Source organism: Plectropomus leopardus, chromosome 21 (genome assembly GCF_026936395.1).
Source record: "Plectropomus leopardus strain MGB_pleo_1.0 chromosome 21, ASM2693639v1, whole genome shotgun sequence".
Taxonomy (NCBI): Eukaryota; Metazoa; Chordata; class Actinopteri; order Perciformes; family Serranidae; genus Plectropomus; species Plectropomus leopardus.
This window is the reverse complement of record NC_142196.1, coordinates 11380834-11396678: the sequence shown is the minus strand read 5'-3', so window position 1 is coordinate 11396678 and position 15845 is coordinate 11380834. Positions and strand designations below refer to the sequence as shown.

General features: G+C 41.4%; 1 protein-coding gene across 1 annotated transcript; it reads right to left on the bottom strand.

Annotated features, from left to right (window-relative positions):
- Positions 1 to 530: 530 nt before the first annotated feature.
- Positions 531 to 6304, bottom strand: amer2 (APC membrane recruitment protein 2). Its single transcript, XM_042510021.2, has one exon. The coding sequence runs from the start codon at positions 6145 to 6147 to the stop codon at positions 4069 to 4071; it is 2079 nt and encodes a 692-aa protein (XP_042365955.1). The 5' UTR covers positions 6148 to 6304; the 3' UTR covers positions 531 to 4068.
- Positions 6305 to 15845: the final 9541 nt, after the last annotated feature.

Below are 15845 nucleotides of genomic sequence, written 5' to 3'. Positions count from 1 at the left end.
ACACACACACACATGCACACACACACACACACACACACACACACACACACACACACACACACAGACACAGACACAGAGAGGTTCCAAATCCACATGCATCAGCTGCCTTTCTTTGTCATCATATTGGCTGTCGGTCCCTGTCTCTGTAGCGTCTTTTCCCAATAGAGACCAACAGCGGACAATGACACATCCATCATGCTTCATCTCAGCAATCAATAAAATCTATTGATAACCCATTACTCCCAAGCCAAGCAGACCTCTCTTTCCAAGTGCAATGCCACAACATAAATGCCACACGCTGAACATCAACAAAAGAATGTCTGTTTCTCACCGTCTCTCCCACCCAATCCTCCTCCTTGGGGATTTAAGTCACCACAATGTGTTGGGGGAGGGACAATGGAGGAGGGTGAGTTGATGAGAGAGTGGTTCTATCTGGGTTTGCTCTAATTATACAAGCACACAAAGCCTCTTACAGTAAAGTATATGGAATCTTGTGTAAATGTAGTTAGAAAGAGTCAGGAGCTCATCTATTAGCGCAAACAGTTTTATTCATTAAATATGAAAAGTGGAAAGATTTCACACCGTGAACAGACAAACGATAACAAAAAGAAAGGAAATCATGACGTGCTTTTCATCGCAGCGAATGAGCATGGAAAGGCCCAGATTTGTAAACAGAAAGGAAGGAGAGAAGTATCTGGGAAAAAGAAATACAAAGAACTGAGCCAGGTGGCAATATGGTGGCCTCTGTGGTTGATGCCATGACTGTGTCTTGGCCAATGCAATGGATCAAGGTTAAACTTTAATTTACACTGTGACACTTGGAAGAAGTGGAGGAAAAAGCTCTGTACACACACCAAACTGTGGCATGTGGGACATCAACCGTGGAGGATGCCATATTCAGCCCTTTGAAACCTGCACAAATTGGTTTGATTTCTGTCAAAAACATGACAAGAAGGCAATGAACAACATAATAAGAAATGGCACAAAAATGTGCAAGAAATTAGTTAAGAAGTTAAAAGAATATTACCTTGAAATAATGGAAAAACAGAAATGTGAAAAAAACAACACCAACAACAACAAAAAAACCCACATAAATGACCCGAAGAAAGTGCTGAAGATTAGAAAATGTGTATGTATACATTTTCTTTTCTGAAACACAATTTTAAATAAATTATAATAATTAAATATATAGTTTTCTGGATTTTTTTTCTCATTTTTAAAAATAATTTCTAATAAACTCTCCCTTTTTTAAAACTAATTTTCATGTCTTTTTTACATCTTTTCCTAATTTCTTGCCATTTGTGGGATATTTCTTGCTTAGCTGGTCATTGCATTTTGCCCCCTGTTTTTTCCCCAAACGAAATCAAACCAATTTGCACAGGTTGTAAAGGGTTAAACTTTTTCAACTTATAATGCATAATGATCCTTCCTGGTCCAGTTCATAGCTCCCTGCTTACTCTTTATCTTAATGTTAAAACTATTTTATTGATGACACTGTCATGAAGTAAAATTATGATTTTTGGAGTCTTCAGGCAACTGTTTTGGTCAACAATCCACAAGCATTACCACTGCTCTTAAAAAAAAAACTTACTTATCATAACTTATCATTTCTTACCAGGAAATTTTAAGTCTTAGATTGTTACTCATCTCAGTCATCCAGAAGTAACCTTCAGTCACCATCCCTTTCCATCGAATCACCCTTTGGCAAACAACACTCCAAAGAAGTGACAATGACAGTGATTGCATACTGAATCAAAACCGTAGAGCACAGTGTAGGCAGAGAAAAAATAAATGATCTTTCTCTGCTCCCCAAATGACCTTTACCCTGTCCTTTTTATCAGGTGAGAAATGCACTTACTGAAGACCTGGGATCAGGTTACCCCAGGGCCTCTCCTACACTACACTGTCAGAAGATATCTGAACCTGGAGCAGTGTTGTGGATCAATCATCACATTCTAAATGAGATGGAAAGCTATCATGAACCAGAATGACCCTCACGTGTCATTTGGTACCCTTGTGATTAGAGAAAACTTGCATCATCTCAAATGTCTTTTTCTATGAAAACCCCTCTCTTTAACTGAAGGGTAGGGAACACTCTGCTCCCTGTAACTTGTCTCACTGAATCACTGACAAAGGCCTTTTAGGACTGCAATACACCCCCTCATTCTTAAAACAAGTGGTGCTTTGCAAGGCTCAACACACTGTGCAGCAGTTTGTCTTCATTTTTCAGAGCACGGGGGACTTAGAAAACAGTAAACTCCACCATTTGTCTTGACCCCACAAAAGAGGGACAAAGAGGAAAATATATGCTGACCAATGATCTACAATGACGTCAAGCTACATTCAGATTCACACACAACTGAGGCGATTCCTAGAATAAAGTTGTACAATGTTTATTTGTACTACAGCCAGGAAGGATGAAGGACTGATTTAGCATTAGTCCCCAAGTTTTGCTTTGTATTTTCAGCTGTGATTCAGATAATCATGACTCAAAAGTCTTTTTTTTTAATCTAAAACCCTGAAAGATTTCCTTGTCTTTCTTTTTTTTGGGTCACAGCCTATTTGAAAAACACTAGCAGGCATATTCTGGCTCTTTAATACTGGCTGACGCGTGGATGCCTTCCTGTCATCCGCTCACATCAGCCTGTACAGTATGTTAGTAGAGAAAAACTGAAAGAACAGAAAGCAGAGCGTTAAGAAGCTGGTGCATTCACAGTTTAAGATCCAAGCAGTATGACTTAGACAGGGGGAGCCTATAAAAACAGTATTAAATCCAGTGAAGAAGAAAGTACTAACTAGAAAAATCTGGTTGTTTGTGCACGTGTACTTAGAGAAGAAAGTCATCCAGTGTAGCTACAAAGACAAAGGTTGAACAGTGTAACTTAGGTCGTTCAGTAGCTGATGATGTTCCCTGACAGTTGTGCCTGTGTGTGTGGCACTGCATGCAGAGAGGGAGAGAAAATGTTTGTGTGCATGTCTGGTTTTGTATATGCTGTATGTGTGTGTATGTGTATTGAAGCATCAGTGCAAGGGATCCCTCCAGGTTGAGTATTGCGATAGCTTTGCAGGTTTCCATTAGTAATTCAACAGTTGTAAATCCCAGAGATTGACATCCTGTGGATGTACTTCAGATGATGCAGTCGGGTAAAAGTGAAATCCAAATGCAACAGGCTAAAACTTAGTCCATCCACAATAATAATAATCATAATATTAATAATAACCAGCCAAAACACAGGAGAGCTCCCCCTCCAAAAAACACAAGATATTGCGTGGCCTTCTGCAGGGCAGCTTTGCCACATTTGTAGTTGCGAAGTAAGTGAGTAATAAAACCGGATCTCAGTGTTCCTTTGTACTTTTGTACAGTTAATAATCAGTGTGCGGTCAGGAGAAGACCATCTTCAAAAAGAAAAAAAAAAACAAAACTCATATATAATAGCCAAACAAAAAATGGTGGGTTATTCCAGGCTGTAGAAATTGGCTGTGAAATGAAGAATGGGTTTTTCTTTTCACTTTGGCTCTAAAATCAAAGGATTAGGAGGTAATTTGTTACAGATTAGACAAGAAGACAAAATCAGGAAAAAAAAAAAAAGATTTGATTAGGTCCGTATGAGCAAATTATGTTATGCCATGTGGAGTTCCATGAGAAAAATGTAAAAGATCAAAGGTGCTCTGCTTTTTTTTCTTCTTTTTTGCAGTGTGCAGTCATGAGCTGTTGAACTCTCAGCAGGTCAGGAGATTTTCCAGGAAGTTACAAGGCAAATGTGTCTATTGCAAGTCCATGGATTGTCAAGAGTCAACCTCCAAAGTTCCAGTGAGGGCTGTGAAGTGTTAACCCAGCTTTTTGGAGTCTCCTCGTGACTTTCTCAAGTGAACAAAACCACTTATTCTATTCTAGCCTGTTGTGAGCCAAAACACTTAAGGAATGAGAGCTTTTAAGATTTGAGAGGAATTTATAGGCTGTTAGCTCTACAGCTCAACATTTTTCTTGGTCTGGGAAAACTTTTGGCTCTGTATAAACAGCACTGAAGTCCATACGTTAGTAAGCGAGAACCACCCGTTTGACAGCAGCTACTTCTTGTGGGCAGATCCTCTGGTGGTGCTGCCAGGTTTGTTTCCAGAACGACGGATGGGCACCTTGGATACAGGGATTCTGGTGCGAGCCGGGGGAGGGGCCTGGGTCTTTGGCAGGGGGGATTCAACCTCTAGAACAGACGAGAGGGCTGACTGGCTTACTGAGTGGGGTGGTGTGGTTTGTCTGTTGCTTACTGGGATCTTGGATTCCCGAGGAAGGCTGGTACTGCCTTTCATAGACTGAAAAGAGGAAGAGGAAGAGGAGGAAGGTGGAGTTGTATGGGAAGTGGGGCTAAGTTTGTATTCTGTGGATGGAGAGGGAGTACTGTTGAGATCTTCATCTCTCTCCTGCTGTTCATTCCCTCCTTCCTCCTCAGGGTCATTGTAGAAGTCGTACAGGTGGTCTCCAGAGCAACTGTCGCGTGACAGGGCCATCCTCTGGTTACGCTGCAGTCCGGTCTCATCGGGTGTTGCAGTGGGTGTTGCTGATGGTGTGTCCCAGTAGCCCTCATCACTAAGTGGCTCTTTTTCTCCAGGTGATGTGGGATGACGGCCATGTGTGTGAGGAAGGGGTGGCCTAGCTGTGCGGCCACCTGCTGCGCCAACTACTGGTATCTTACTAAGCCCCAAAGCCTTCACCTGAGGTACCTTTCGGTCTGCACTCCTGTGGGCTGACGGCAGATGGCTGCTGGCAGGGTTGGAGGTGGCACGAGGGGGATAAGTGGAAGTTGGGGTAGTGGAGGGAGGTTGGTGTGATCGAGGCAAAGCGGGGGAGTTGTCACCTGTTGAGGGCAACATGTGCCAGAGCCCTTGCATGTCTGCATCGTCTACTCCTTCAGGACTTGCCATTTCTTCCCCTCCACCCATGTAGGCCACCACACCACTCCCGGGTGGGTGCTGCTGTGGTGGAGGTGGTGCCCGGGCCCGAGCTGGGAGGGAAGAAGGCACTGAGCTTGTGGAAACAGAGAACATGGGTTGGGTCAACTGCGAAGGTTTGGTTGGGGAGCCACGGGATGTGGCACTGGCAACGCCAACAGCTCGCCCAACGCCCGCTCCCACACTCCCCCCTCCTCCCCCACTGCTGCTGCTGCTGGTGCCACTACCCCCATTCCCCGCTGGCCCCTCCTCGTCTGCGTCAGCAATAATGTCACCACATCCCGTCAGTGAATCAAAGCTCTTGAGGGATGTGACATCAGTGAAGAGGAGAGAGCAGAGGCGGTCCACTGAGGGTTCAGAGGGTGGGTCACCAGTACTGCAGCGATCCAGAGGGGGTGTAGCGAGGGAGGGGGTGAGGCTGGTAATTGAGGCTTTGGCTTTTTGGATTGGAGGGCGCAGCGGCGAGTCGGTGGGTGTGTAAGGAAAGGGGGAGTCTGGCTCGCCAGATGGCCCTGGCATGGCAACACAGTGTGCGGGTGTCATGGTAACACTAGTGGTGGGAGTCTCTGGGTTAGGTTCTTCCTCTGCATTCCCACAATCCACTTGGTGATGATGCGGAGGCGGCTCAAGGGTGAGCGTTATATCCTTTACCTTTTCAGAGTGAGCGGTATCTGCATCCTTTTCCGTCTTCTGCTCCACCTCTTCCCCATCTGCCTCATTTGTTTTTTCCTTGCGTCTCCATCGCATGCTGCTAAAAAAGCCCTTTAGGCCCCTCCCTCTTCTGACAAGCCCTGCCCCTCCATTTTCACTCGACCGAAAACTCCCACGTCGGAGTAGAGAGAAGAAACTCAGTGATTTGCTGAGTGACCTCACTGGCCCCGCCTCCAGGCTAGCAAGCCCCTCCCCTCTCTGTCCATCAGCATCGTTGTTAGAGCCCGTTAGTCCATCGTGTGTTTTGCTTCTAACGAGCTCCACCGATGCTGCTGAGCTGTTTCCATTCAAAGAATTCCCATTGTCAGAATTCCCATTATTCCCGCTGTTTGCAGCCCCTTTGTTCCTGAAGGAGAAGAAGCTGGCCATCCCGGAGCCAGTCCGCCGCTTTCCGAAGAGTTTGAAGGCAGCTTTGTTGATCTTCCCTGTGGGCTGAGGGTCACACTGAGGGGCCACAGGAGGCTCCATACACTCCGACTGCACCTCCATTATCTAGCACTCTATCGCTCCCACTCTATCGTCTCCTTCAAGCTCTCTAGCAGCCTTTCTGTCCTCTCTCTGGCCACACATACACTCACCCTCTCTATCTCTCTCTCCACCCTGCTGTCTGATGCTCTTTCACTCCCACTCTGACTTGCTGTAACGCCTGCCTGCTGGTTTTCTCTCTCTGCCTCCCTCCCCTCCCTCTTTCCCTCTCCCTCTCCCTCTCTCTCTCTCTCTCATAGAGGCACACACACACATGCTGGGAGCTGCTCCTTACTGTATCCATGGCAACTGGGTGGGCTAAGCAGCTTTCGTCAATGTTGGCGGGGCGCCAGTGTCTGTCCTCCACACCCTCCCCCATCCTCTTCCTCCTCTCTTCCTCTACCTTCCCTGTCACCAGTGCACTGTTTGCTCTTTTCTTTTAACTACTCATCAATTTATGAGCCCAACATTCAACGTGTCCTTCCCTGTAAACGTGTCTTTGAGTGTTTGTACTGTGTGTCTCAGTGTGTTGCTAAGAAGTAAAGATACAGACCCTCTGATGAATTATGACGGATTAGACATGAGCTTAATATGTGTGAGCTTTCTCAGTGGATCATGAGACAGAGTGGAATGGCTAATTATAAAGACTTCTCGCATACTTGCTTGGATTTGATGTTGTTTATACGTGTCTGTGGAACATGGGTCATGAGGGTCGCAAATATCAAAAATTAACAGCAGACTACTTCAAAGCACAAGTTTTACATGTGAATATTTTGAATTATTTCTGTGTCGATGAGTCTTGTATTGTAATGCAAGGTGGGTCTTTCTTGCAAACAGTAGACACTATAATTTGACATGTCTTACTTCACCCAACCCTGTGTGTATGGCTGTGTGTGTTTGGGTGTGCGTGTCTGAGAGCATGGAAAAGCTAAAAGGAAACAAAAATAAGCTTGAATTAAAGGACTCAAACACAAAACCTGCTGATCAACAGTATAAGTGGGCTTAAGCCAGGATGTGGATTTAGAAAAAAGTATTCCAGCGCTGTTGCACACACACAAACACAAACACACACACACACACACACACACACACACACACACACACACACACACACACACACACACACACACAGATCTCAGACATGCTTCCAATACAGTTTGGACATAAAGGCCATATGGCTTGAGCCCTCTTCCATATGGACACACAAGACCAGGTGTCTGAGAGCTATGACAACACATCTAACTGTCATCCTATCACTCCAAGTTTGTGTGTGTGTGTGTGTGTGTGTGTTTGTGTGTGTGTGTGTGTGTGTGTCCATGTGTTTGTAATTACTCATGCAGTCAACATCACAATCCCTCTTCTTACAATAGCTATACTGTTAACGTCTACCTCGGCAACCAGACTTTCTGTGGGCATTTAGATCAAATTAACTGTTTACTAACTGAATGTAAAAGCAATGTTAACTTGTTGCATGTTTGTGCCATTTCTTACCCTCTTATAATAAATTATTCTGCAAATGTGCAAAGATAAACTCTAAATGAAGTGTTTTGGTGTACACTGAAAAACAAAGAAGAGATTTTAAATGTGCACTCCCCATCTCTGGAGCCTGTTGAGCCACTATTTTGGAGGTATCTCTCCCAAAAATGTGTCATCCTCGCCTGCAGCGGATACCCCGTTTACCCCGTTTTTCTGAACATGATCCACTCTGGGTGCTCTTTTTACTGCCTATTCTATCCTCCCAACCCCCCATGAATCTCCCTGATACCCCGACCCACTTATAAACCTCGTCTCCCCTCCTTCCTTCCCTCCCCTGCTCCTTTTCTCTCTGTCTCTCCTCCTCCTCCTCAGTTGCTTTGGGTACCGGCTCTCCTCTTCCAGCCCATTGCTATCAAACAATGTCTGCATTCATCCGCCCAAGGCAACACACACACACACACCCACAGATCCACAGACATGCTCACACCCACACAAACATTTCGAGGGCTTCCCCAGAGTGAAGCGCTGAAGCATATCTTCCTTATGCTCTCCCCAAAAAGAAAGATAATCTGTCCGCTCAGCCCACAAGTCAGTCACCCTGGCTGTCTGCTTGCCAGTCAGTCAGTCAGTCAGTCGCACGGTGTGCAGGTTTTCAGGTACATCAGATACTCAAGTAGAATGTCCTACAGTCATGCTAGCAGGTCAGCCGGCTATTGGATGTACTTGAGGCTGACTCTGAGCAGCAGATGGCTGGAAAAAAGTGGAGACTGATGAGTGGGCTCAGTTATCACATGATGAAACAAAGGAGTTTGAGTTCTTTGGGAGGAGATGCCTATTGTTAGATTGTTTAATGGACCAATGTACAGGATTAAGGGAGATATATTGTCAGAAATGGAATATAATATAAGTGTGTTTGCTTTGGTCTGTAATCACCTGAAAATCACAATGACTGTTTTCTATAACATGTTGCACCGCCATGTTACTACAGTAGCCCATAAGAAACAAACCAAACACTGTTTTCCCATTTTGTCTAAGCCACCCTAGTTAGCAGACCCTTTGCACTGACCAGTCAGAAAAACAGATTTTTCTACATTAAATTGCTTTATTCAGCATTTTTCCCAAGTTTAATCAACAGGTCCATTTGTTTCATTGCCCATTGTCCATTTGTCCATTTGAGTCCTCTGCGGATAATTTGACTCCCAGTACAAACCTCCTGAACTTCTGGATCTTAAATTATCAGATTAAAAGGTGAGCATGCATTAGGAGGAGCTAGCAGTCCATCTGTGACTAGGCAAACAGCATAGGAAAAATATAGATTTATATAATGAAACTGCTTTACTCAGTCTTTTTACCAGTTTTAATAACTGGGTTAGTTTGCTTTGGAGAGGAAGAGATCTCTGCGTATAATGTGGCTCATGGTAAAAACCTCCTGAAGGTCTGAATCTTTAGTTATTTGTATCTTGAGCTGAGCAAACATTAGCAGGTGCTGGGCTAGTGGCCAGTCTGCAATGAGTCAAACAGCATTTGAGAAACACTGATTTCAACTTGAAACTGCTTTATTCAGTGTTTCTACTGGCCTTAATTACAAGGTTCTGCTTTTTTTGTTTTTGGAAAGAACAGTTGACACTGGAGGAATCCCAACCAGTATGCAATATTTGTTATTTTCCTCATAATTTAGACCATTAATTTTAAGCCCTTGCTGAACCAGGCTGGATTTGGTGGGAAAGCACCAATAAAAAAAAGCTTGCTCTGACATTAACCATAACATTTTAAGTTAAATATTAGGCTTAACTATAACAAAATGAAGACGTAACAACAACGGTGGTCCACAACCATTTTGTTAACAATTAATGTCTTATTCTTTTTTTTTTCTTACAGTGAATGAGAAGCCACATGCACACAGGCAACAGAAGAAGTACACACCCTATTATCTTTACACACACACACACACACACACCATCTGTCTAAATAGGGTTCCCATTTCAGCCCCTCGAGTGAAGCTCAGCGCTAAGTGGGACAGTTAGAGGACATTTTCTCTCTTTGCCTCTCTTTCTCTCACTGTGTTCTCTAACAATGTGGCTTGTCTGACAGTACATGTTCAGTGTGCGTATCCTTTGCTCTCTGCCTGCATGTGGCTGCTGAATGTGCTTTTAAACTCTCCACGCTCTGTAAGCAAAGAGCCTCTGGATGCAAATATTGATGTTATTTTAAAAGCACGTGGGCGTGTATGTGTGCATGGCAAAGTGATGCATGAAAAGCTGGATGGATGGATGGATGGACGAATCCTGAGTTTACAGAATTTGAATATCAGTGTTCCTAATATGGTGATTGAGTAGACATGAGTTGCATGTCATTGCTACTAAAATAAATGTTTTTAGCTAGAGACATTCTAGGTAAAGAAAATGCATTTGTCTTTTTTTTTCTTCACTGCACTACACAATAAACACAGTACTAAAAAAGAACAGTGAAGGGCTTAGGTGTGTTGCCTCATTGCTGTGTGTTGTGTTTGTGCTTTCAGTGTTCCTGGTTCCTGACTGGTGGAGCTGGAGGTTCAATCAGAGAATTGGAGGCAGCTGACCGATGTCTCCAGGTTCCTATAAAGCCTGCCCCTCCTGCTCTTCTTTTACCAGACTTCCTCTTCCTGGCACCACATCATGTTGCTTTTGCATTCTTCTGCTTTGCTTTGTTGTTACGTTTCACATTTTTCCAGTTTATCTGGCAGTTTGTTTTTCAGCCAGCTTCATTTGTTAGCTTCAAAACTGTTTCATTTGCTAAATTCTAAATTGTCCTTGATAAAAGTTCTCTTTTTGTTTGTATCAGCATGTGCTTTCTTTATTATCTCACAGCCAGACCTAAACAGGCTTTATTATAGAACTGACATAACTGACAACAAAACTGAGCGTGTAGGCTGGATGGTGAGAGGTCAAGTCAACATTATACCTCTTAAAGTTTCACCTTACTTTTATCTGCAGTTTGCACCCTAATATGTGTCACTGGTGGCCCCTTCCCATCAAAGTAGTTTATTTTTTAAAGCCTGTAAAACATCCCACAGTCTCCATAATGCCTAATTATCCTGATTTATTAAATCTTGTGTCATTATCATCCAACTTGAGTTACCTGAGCAGCATTAGATCAAGTGTTTCAACAGTCATGATCTCTTCTTTGTTCAGTCCACTTTGTTATTTTTAAACATTGGTACCAAACTTCCCACCCTCAGCAAAAGCCATTACATTATTATTTTGAGATAAAAAATCCAAATGCAACCTCAGTGTATCAAGATAAAAACTGCAAATCAGCCACCACAGACACATTTATCCTCTCAGGGCTCTAACAAGATTCCAGTTCTCCACCACGTTGTTTGCTCTGGAGATACGACCACCAGGATACTGTGTCACCAATGTGTGCAGGATTGAAACACACTGTATGAACTCATAGGGTTTTACACGCTCAAATCAAACACTTGAGCAATAGTCTGTTGTATAATAGTCACTTGATTGTGCCCTCACTCTCACAAATGTAATAAGTTCATGGTTCATGTGACAAATTTAGTCATCTACCTTTGCTTCAGTGGGTCAGTCACCTCTAAATCACACACCCTAACCAGCCACGTTAGCGAGGCTGTTTTAGCCTTAGCACATGATGAAAAACACCCTCTGTGAGTTTACTAGCTAAGGCGTAGCCACACCTGAAATGTTTTTGACATTTCTGCCCATAGACAGCAATGCTGCATCAATTACTCTTACTAATCAGGTTTAATGAAGAGCAGCTGCATGTAAATGTGTGACTTTTGTCAAAGATTAGAACAATAAAGTCAGCAGCATCCATATTTTAGTTTTTGTGTGTCTCTGTCGATACTATGACATGTATTGGAGTATTGGGACAATTAATTAGTACACAAAATGCCTGTCAAAGACTAATAATGCAAACAAGGCACAGGTGAAACTGCCAATATATTAGTGGTGAGTAATTACTGTCCTAACAAACCCCGCCTGTGAAGATCAAACACACATTTATCATTATCATCCTCACTAGGGTTCCTGTTAGTCAGATTGTTTTTAAGGATAGGATTAAACTAAGCTAAAGTGTGTGTGTGTGTGTGTGTGTGTGTGTGTAGGCGTGCATGTCCGTGTTTGTGTATGTGTGTGTGAAGCATTAAACCCTCATGATTAACCCCCTGTGCTCTTTTGTTGCTTTAGCAATCAACAGGGAGTAGCACTAACTGTTATTAAGCTGTCTAAACACAGACTCCCCAAACACTTTTACATTCCAAAGGCTGTAAACAATGTCTCTATGAACATGTTTAAAGGCGAACACCTCCAAAATTAAAAAGTCTGATATGTTATTTCCATGGCCTATGAAAGTTCAAACAATATGAACACAAGCTACTCTCTCAAAGCCAGAAACCAGTGAAGTAAGTCTCAGACTTGTGATATTTCAAGTATGAAGCCTGGAGCTACAAATAGGAGCCGGATATTGTGGCTCCACAAAATTTTATTTTTTATACCAAAATGAACTTGAGGTGTTCACAGTTTTGAAACACATGTATCCCCTTGGTGCTCTCGGCATCATCTGCAACATCTTTCCTAATTTACTATCTGTCAAGCTGCTCTACAATTTGTACCCTATGACATCACAAATTGAAGTTTTAGCACCATAGTTTTTGGATTTGGGAGGAGGTTGCTGATGTTTAACAGTATTTTTGGACTGTCTTAGACCATAGAATTAACATGTTTGAATTCTGAAACTGGGCATAATTCCCCTTTTTCTGCCCGTTACTGACTTTTTAATTTGGCTCACCATATCATGAAAAGCACATGTGAAATTGAAAATATTAATAATGGCTCTGTACCAGTTTATAGTTTCATGGTTATATGTATACTGGCTCATAGGATACATAAATGAAGCAGAGCCATCATTAATATTATTAGTTACACCTGCCTTGAAAAAAAGGACTATACTTTCTGGTTTGCGAGCTACATACTTATCATAGAAATAAAAATAAAATAAAATAAAATAAAATAAAATAAAATAAAACAACGATATGTGTCACATGATAGAAAAAGGCAGTTAAGAATGAAATGAATGAGTAGATGGTGCATCTGCTGTTAACATTGAGTTCTGTATGTATAAGAGAGAGAACCAAACCTATTTTACACAATGTGCACCATCTGCATATAGTGTATGCATGTATGCAGCATGCATATCTATGTGTGTGTACAGTATATAAACATTTTGCATGAGTACTACTAGCATTTATGCTGAGTGTAAGTACAATATTGCCTCCTTGTCATCAGGCGTGTTCTCCCAGCATGGCGTGCAGCTCTCATCTGAATGATTCAGAGCCCTGGGAGAGCCCCAGCAGCCTGTCTCTGGAAGAGACTCCTCAATGTTTAATGCAAGGAAACATGCAAAAGTAGGCTACAGGAACAGAGAGTGATGTCATAGTGTTTGAAGTGCATTAACCCGACTTTGTCAACATTCAAAACAGAGAGCATGTGTCCCATACTGTAAAAGATGCCTCTAACAAATGATTACTGTTCATGATGTTGCAACCTGAATAAACTTTAATAAAAAATGAACACCTATTGAAGCAACTCTATCAAATAAACTCAACACTATAAGCCATTTTTTAAAATCAAAATAAAGCTTAATAAAGCCCCTTTGGCACACAACATATATTAAACTAATACACATAAATGAATAAGAATCACCTTCAAAAGGCCAGTTAAGTGGAAAAGAAAGGGAAGAGGTTGGAGAAACTTGGTAGCATAGAAGAGAGTTAGAGGATGTATGAAAAGCGAATGTAAGGGTGGAAAATCTTTAATGCTGGCTAAAAACCCTGTTCTTCATTCTTGTATGTATGTGTGTTCTATGTGTGCCAATAACTGTGCTCTTTTCCTCTGAATATGGAGAGTGTGGAGCTTTGGGGAAGACTGACACTGGGCTACACACATCACACTGCACTGCCAGGCCATCTTTATTGCAAGTTGTCGAAGCTACTCATAGACATTTATTTGTCTGAGGCCAATGGTCACTTTGTCTGATTGCTGAATGTATGTGTGTACAAGTACAAAACTCCATTGATTCCTGCAGTATGTGAGAACGCAAAAGAGAGTGGTGTTTCAGGAGTAACTAGTTCACTTCCAGTGCTGCAAGCACATATTCCATAAAGTATTTAAAAGCACACAGGCTGGAGTCTCTGGTGTTATGCTTTGCCTACCTGAGTACCCATGCAAAGCACTGCACAAATAAGTATATGTAGATTATTGTGATTTTTTTTCACACACATTGCGCATTCACACTGCATGTGCTGACATCCTCCAGGTTTTGCGTCATGTCTTGTCATGCAGCAGTCTGATGGAAAAAGATGTTTGCTTGTACAGTAAATCCAGAGATGATCAAATCCTTTCTGAGCTCCGACATGAAGCAGTTACAACCTCAGTCTGGAATTAACACAGAATTATTATGGTCTTTTATAGAAGCTGAGCACAAACTCAGAATCTGGCTCAAAAACAAATGTGAACTTCAGGCTTAAATTAACATGTCACATCCGCAGGGCAGTAAACCTACCCCATAGTAAGGATGCCCATAGTAACATAGTAAGGATTTAAACATATTTAAATCTATTTAAATCTATTTAATCTATTTAAACATAGTAACGATGTTTAACAATGCCCTGTTCTAAAAAAAAAAAAAAAAAATCAAGGATTTCGCATATAATCCTTTTTTACTGATTCCTAAAATATTATTTTATTCAGTTATAAACATTGCTGCTTCAGCTTCGGTCCATTTTAGTCTAACAACCTTCAGATAATCTAACTCTTTTTTTTTTTTTTTTATAAAAATGTATTGATAAATTCTATTCAGTAATATTACACTGGCATTGTCATTTTCCATCACCATTTAGTGATGGAATTGACTTTTGTGGAAATAACATTTTATCACATTTTTTAATAAAAACATCATATGTAGGCTTGGCTTAGATATACATGAAATACACAATAATACACAAAATACACAATACAATATACACAATATAAAATCTTTCTTTTCTTATCATTTGTGCATTCAAAGGAAATATGAGCTGTTTGGAAATAACAGCCAGTAAGCATATTTTTGATTTAACAAAATAAATTCTTGATTTCTATATAATTTAATTTGCTCCACTAATGTAACTGACCTTCTATCATGTGCTTTCATATCACATCACTATTGTTGTGATGGCCAAGGATACAAACTCTAAAAAAGAAAATTTGAATTTATATTTTGTACAGTGTGGTGGGAATGACAGTAACCACTGGGTGTTCTTTAATTAAAATAGGCATTTATGTGTCATTTGTAACTTTTGTAAATATCAGGTCAACATTAACTTCAAAATTAAGCAAGGTTAAGTGTCCAAAATCTGGCTAAGGGACGAAGTTAATGTTAAAAAGAATAAAAGGCCACTTCATATATAATAACAATAATGACAGATTCATCATTACTGTTTTTGCATGTTCATTTTTAGGTCAAGTAAATGTGACAAAATAAGAAATGTCTTCTTGTGTTTCTTATTTTTGAGAGGGACAAAAAAAATCTCAATAGTTGAAGAAACATTTGGCACCTACAATAACTTCTTTCCTATGCATGCCAAAGTTTGGACAACTGAACTCACTGACCTTACACCTTGCGCTGTGTATCTGTGACCCATGAGGGCCAGCTGTCATAAATAATCAGTGACTGGCAGGGCAGACAGAAGACCAATAGGATTTGGGGATCAATGCACATCAGTAAGTCAGATTATCTAGTCAATGTGAGATGTAAAAGAGGATTAAGTGATCAATGAGGGTGCCAGTTAACAGCTGAACCTTTTCAGGGTCTGAAACACCACAGACCACTTGTCACAGTCAAAGTTAAATCTGGTCACTTTAAAGTTAAATGACCAGTGACTACTTACATGAAAACTGGGTCAGATAGTTAGTATAGTAGTGCAGCCAAATTCTGGTTCTGCATAATTTCCAGATTATCTTTACTGATGTCGAAATTTGATGTTTTATTTTTTTTCAATCAGTCACATTGGAGCAAAATCAGGTCAGGTCACGGACAACATTCAGATTAGGCTGGATTCGGGCCTTTGGATGAGATGAAATATTTCTGGTGCCAAAAAAGTGAATTCCTGTGGATTTGCATGTGGGGAATAATGTAGAGAATGTCAAGGCTGTATGATAAAAAAAGGATTATACAAAAAGCTGAACAAACTTGAAGAA

What these genes read in the sequence shown, in the direction of transcription:
- amer2 (XM_042510021.2), bottom strand. Translation starts at nt 6,147, where the DNA reads ATGGAGGTGCAGTCGGAGTGTATGGAGCCTCCTGTGGCCCCTCAGTGT.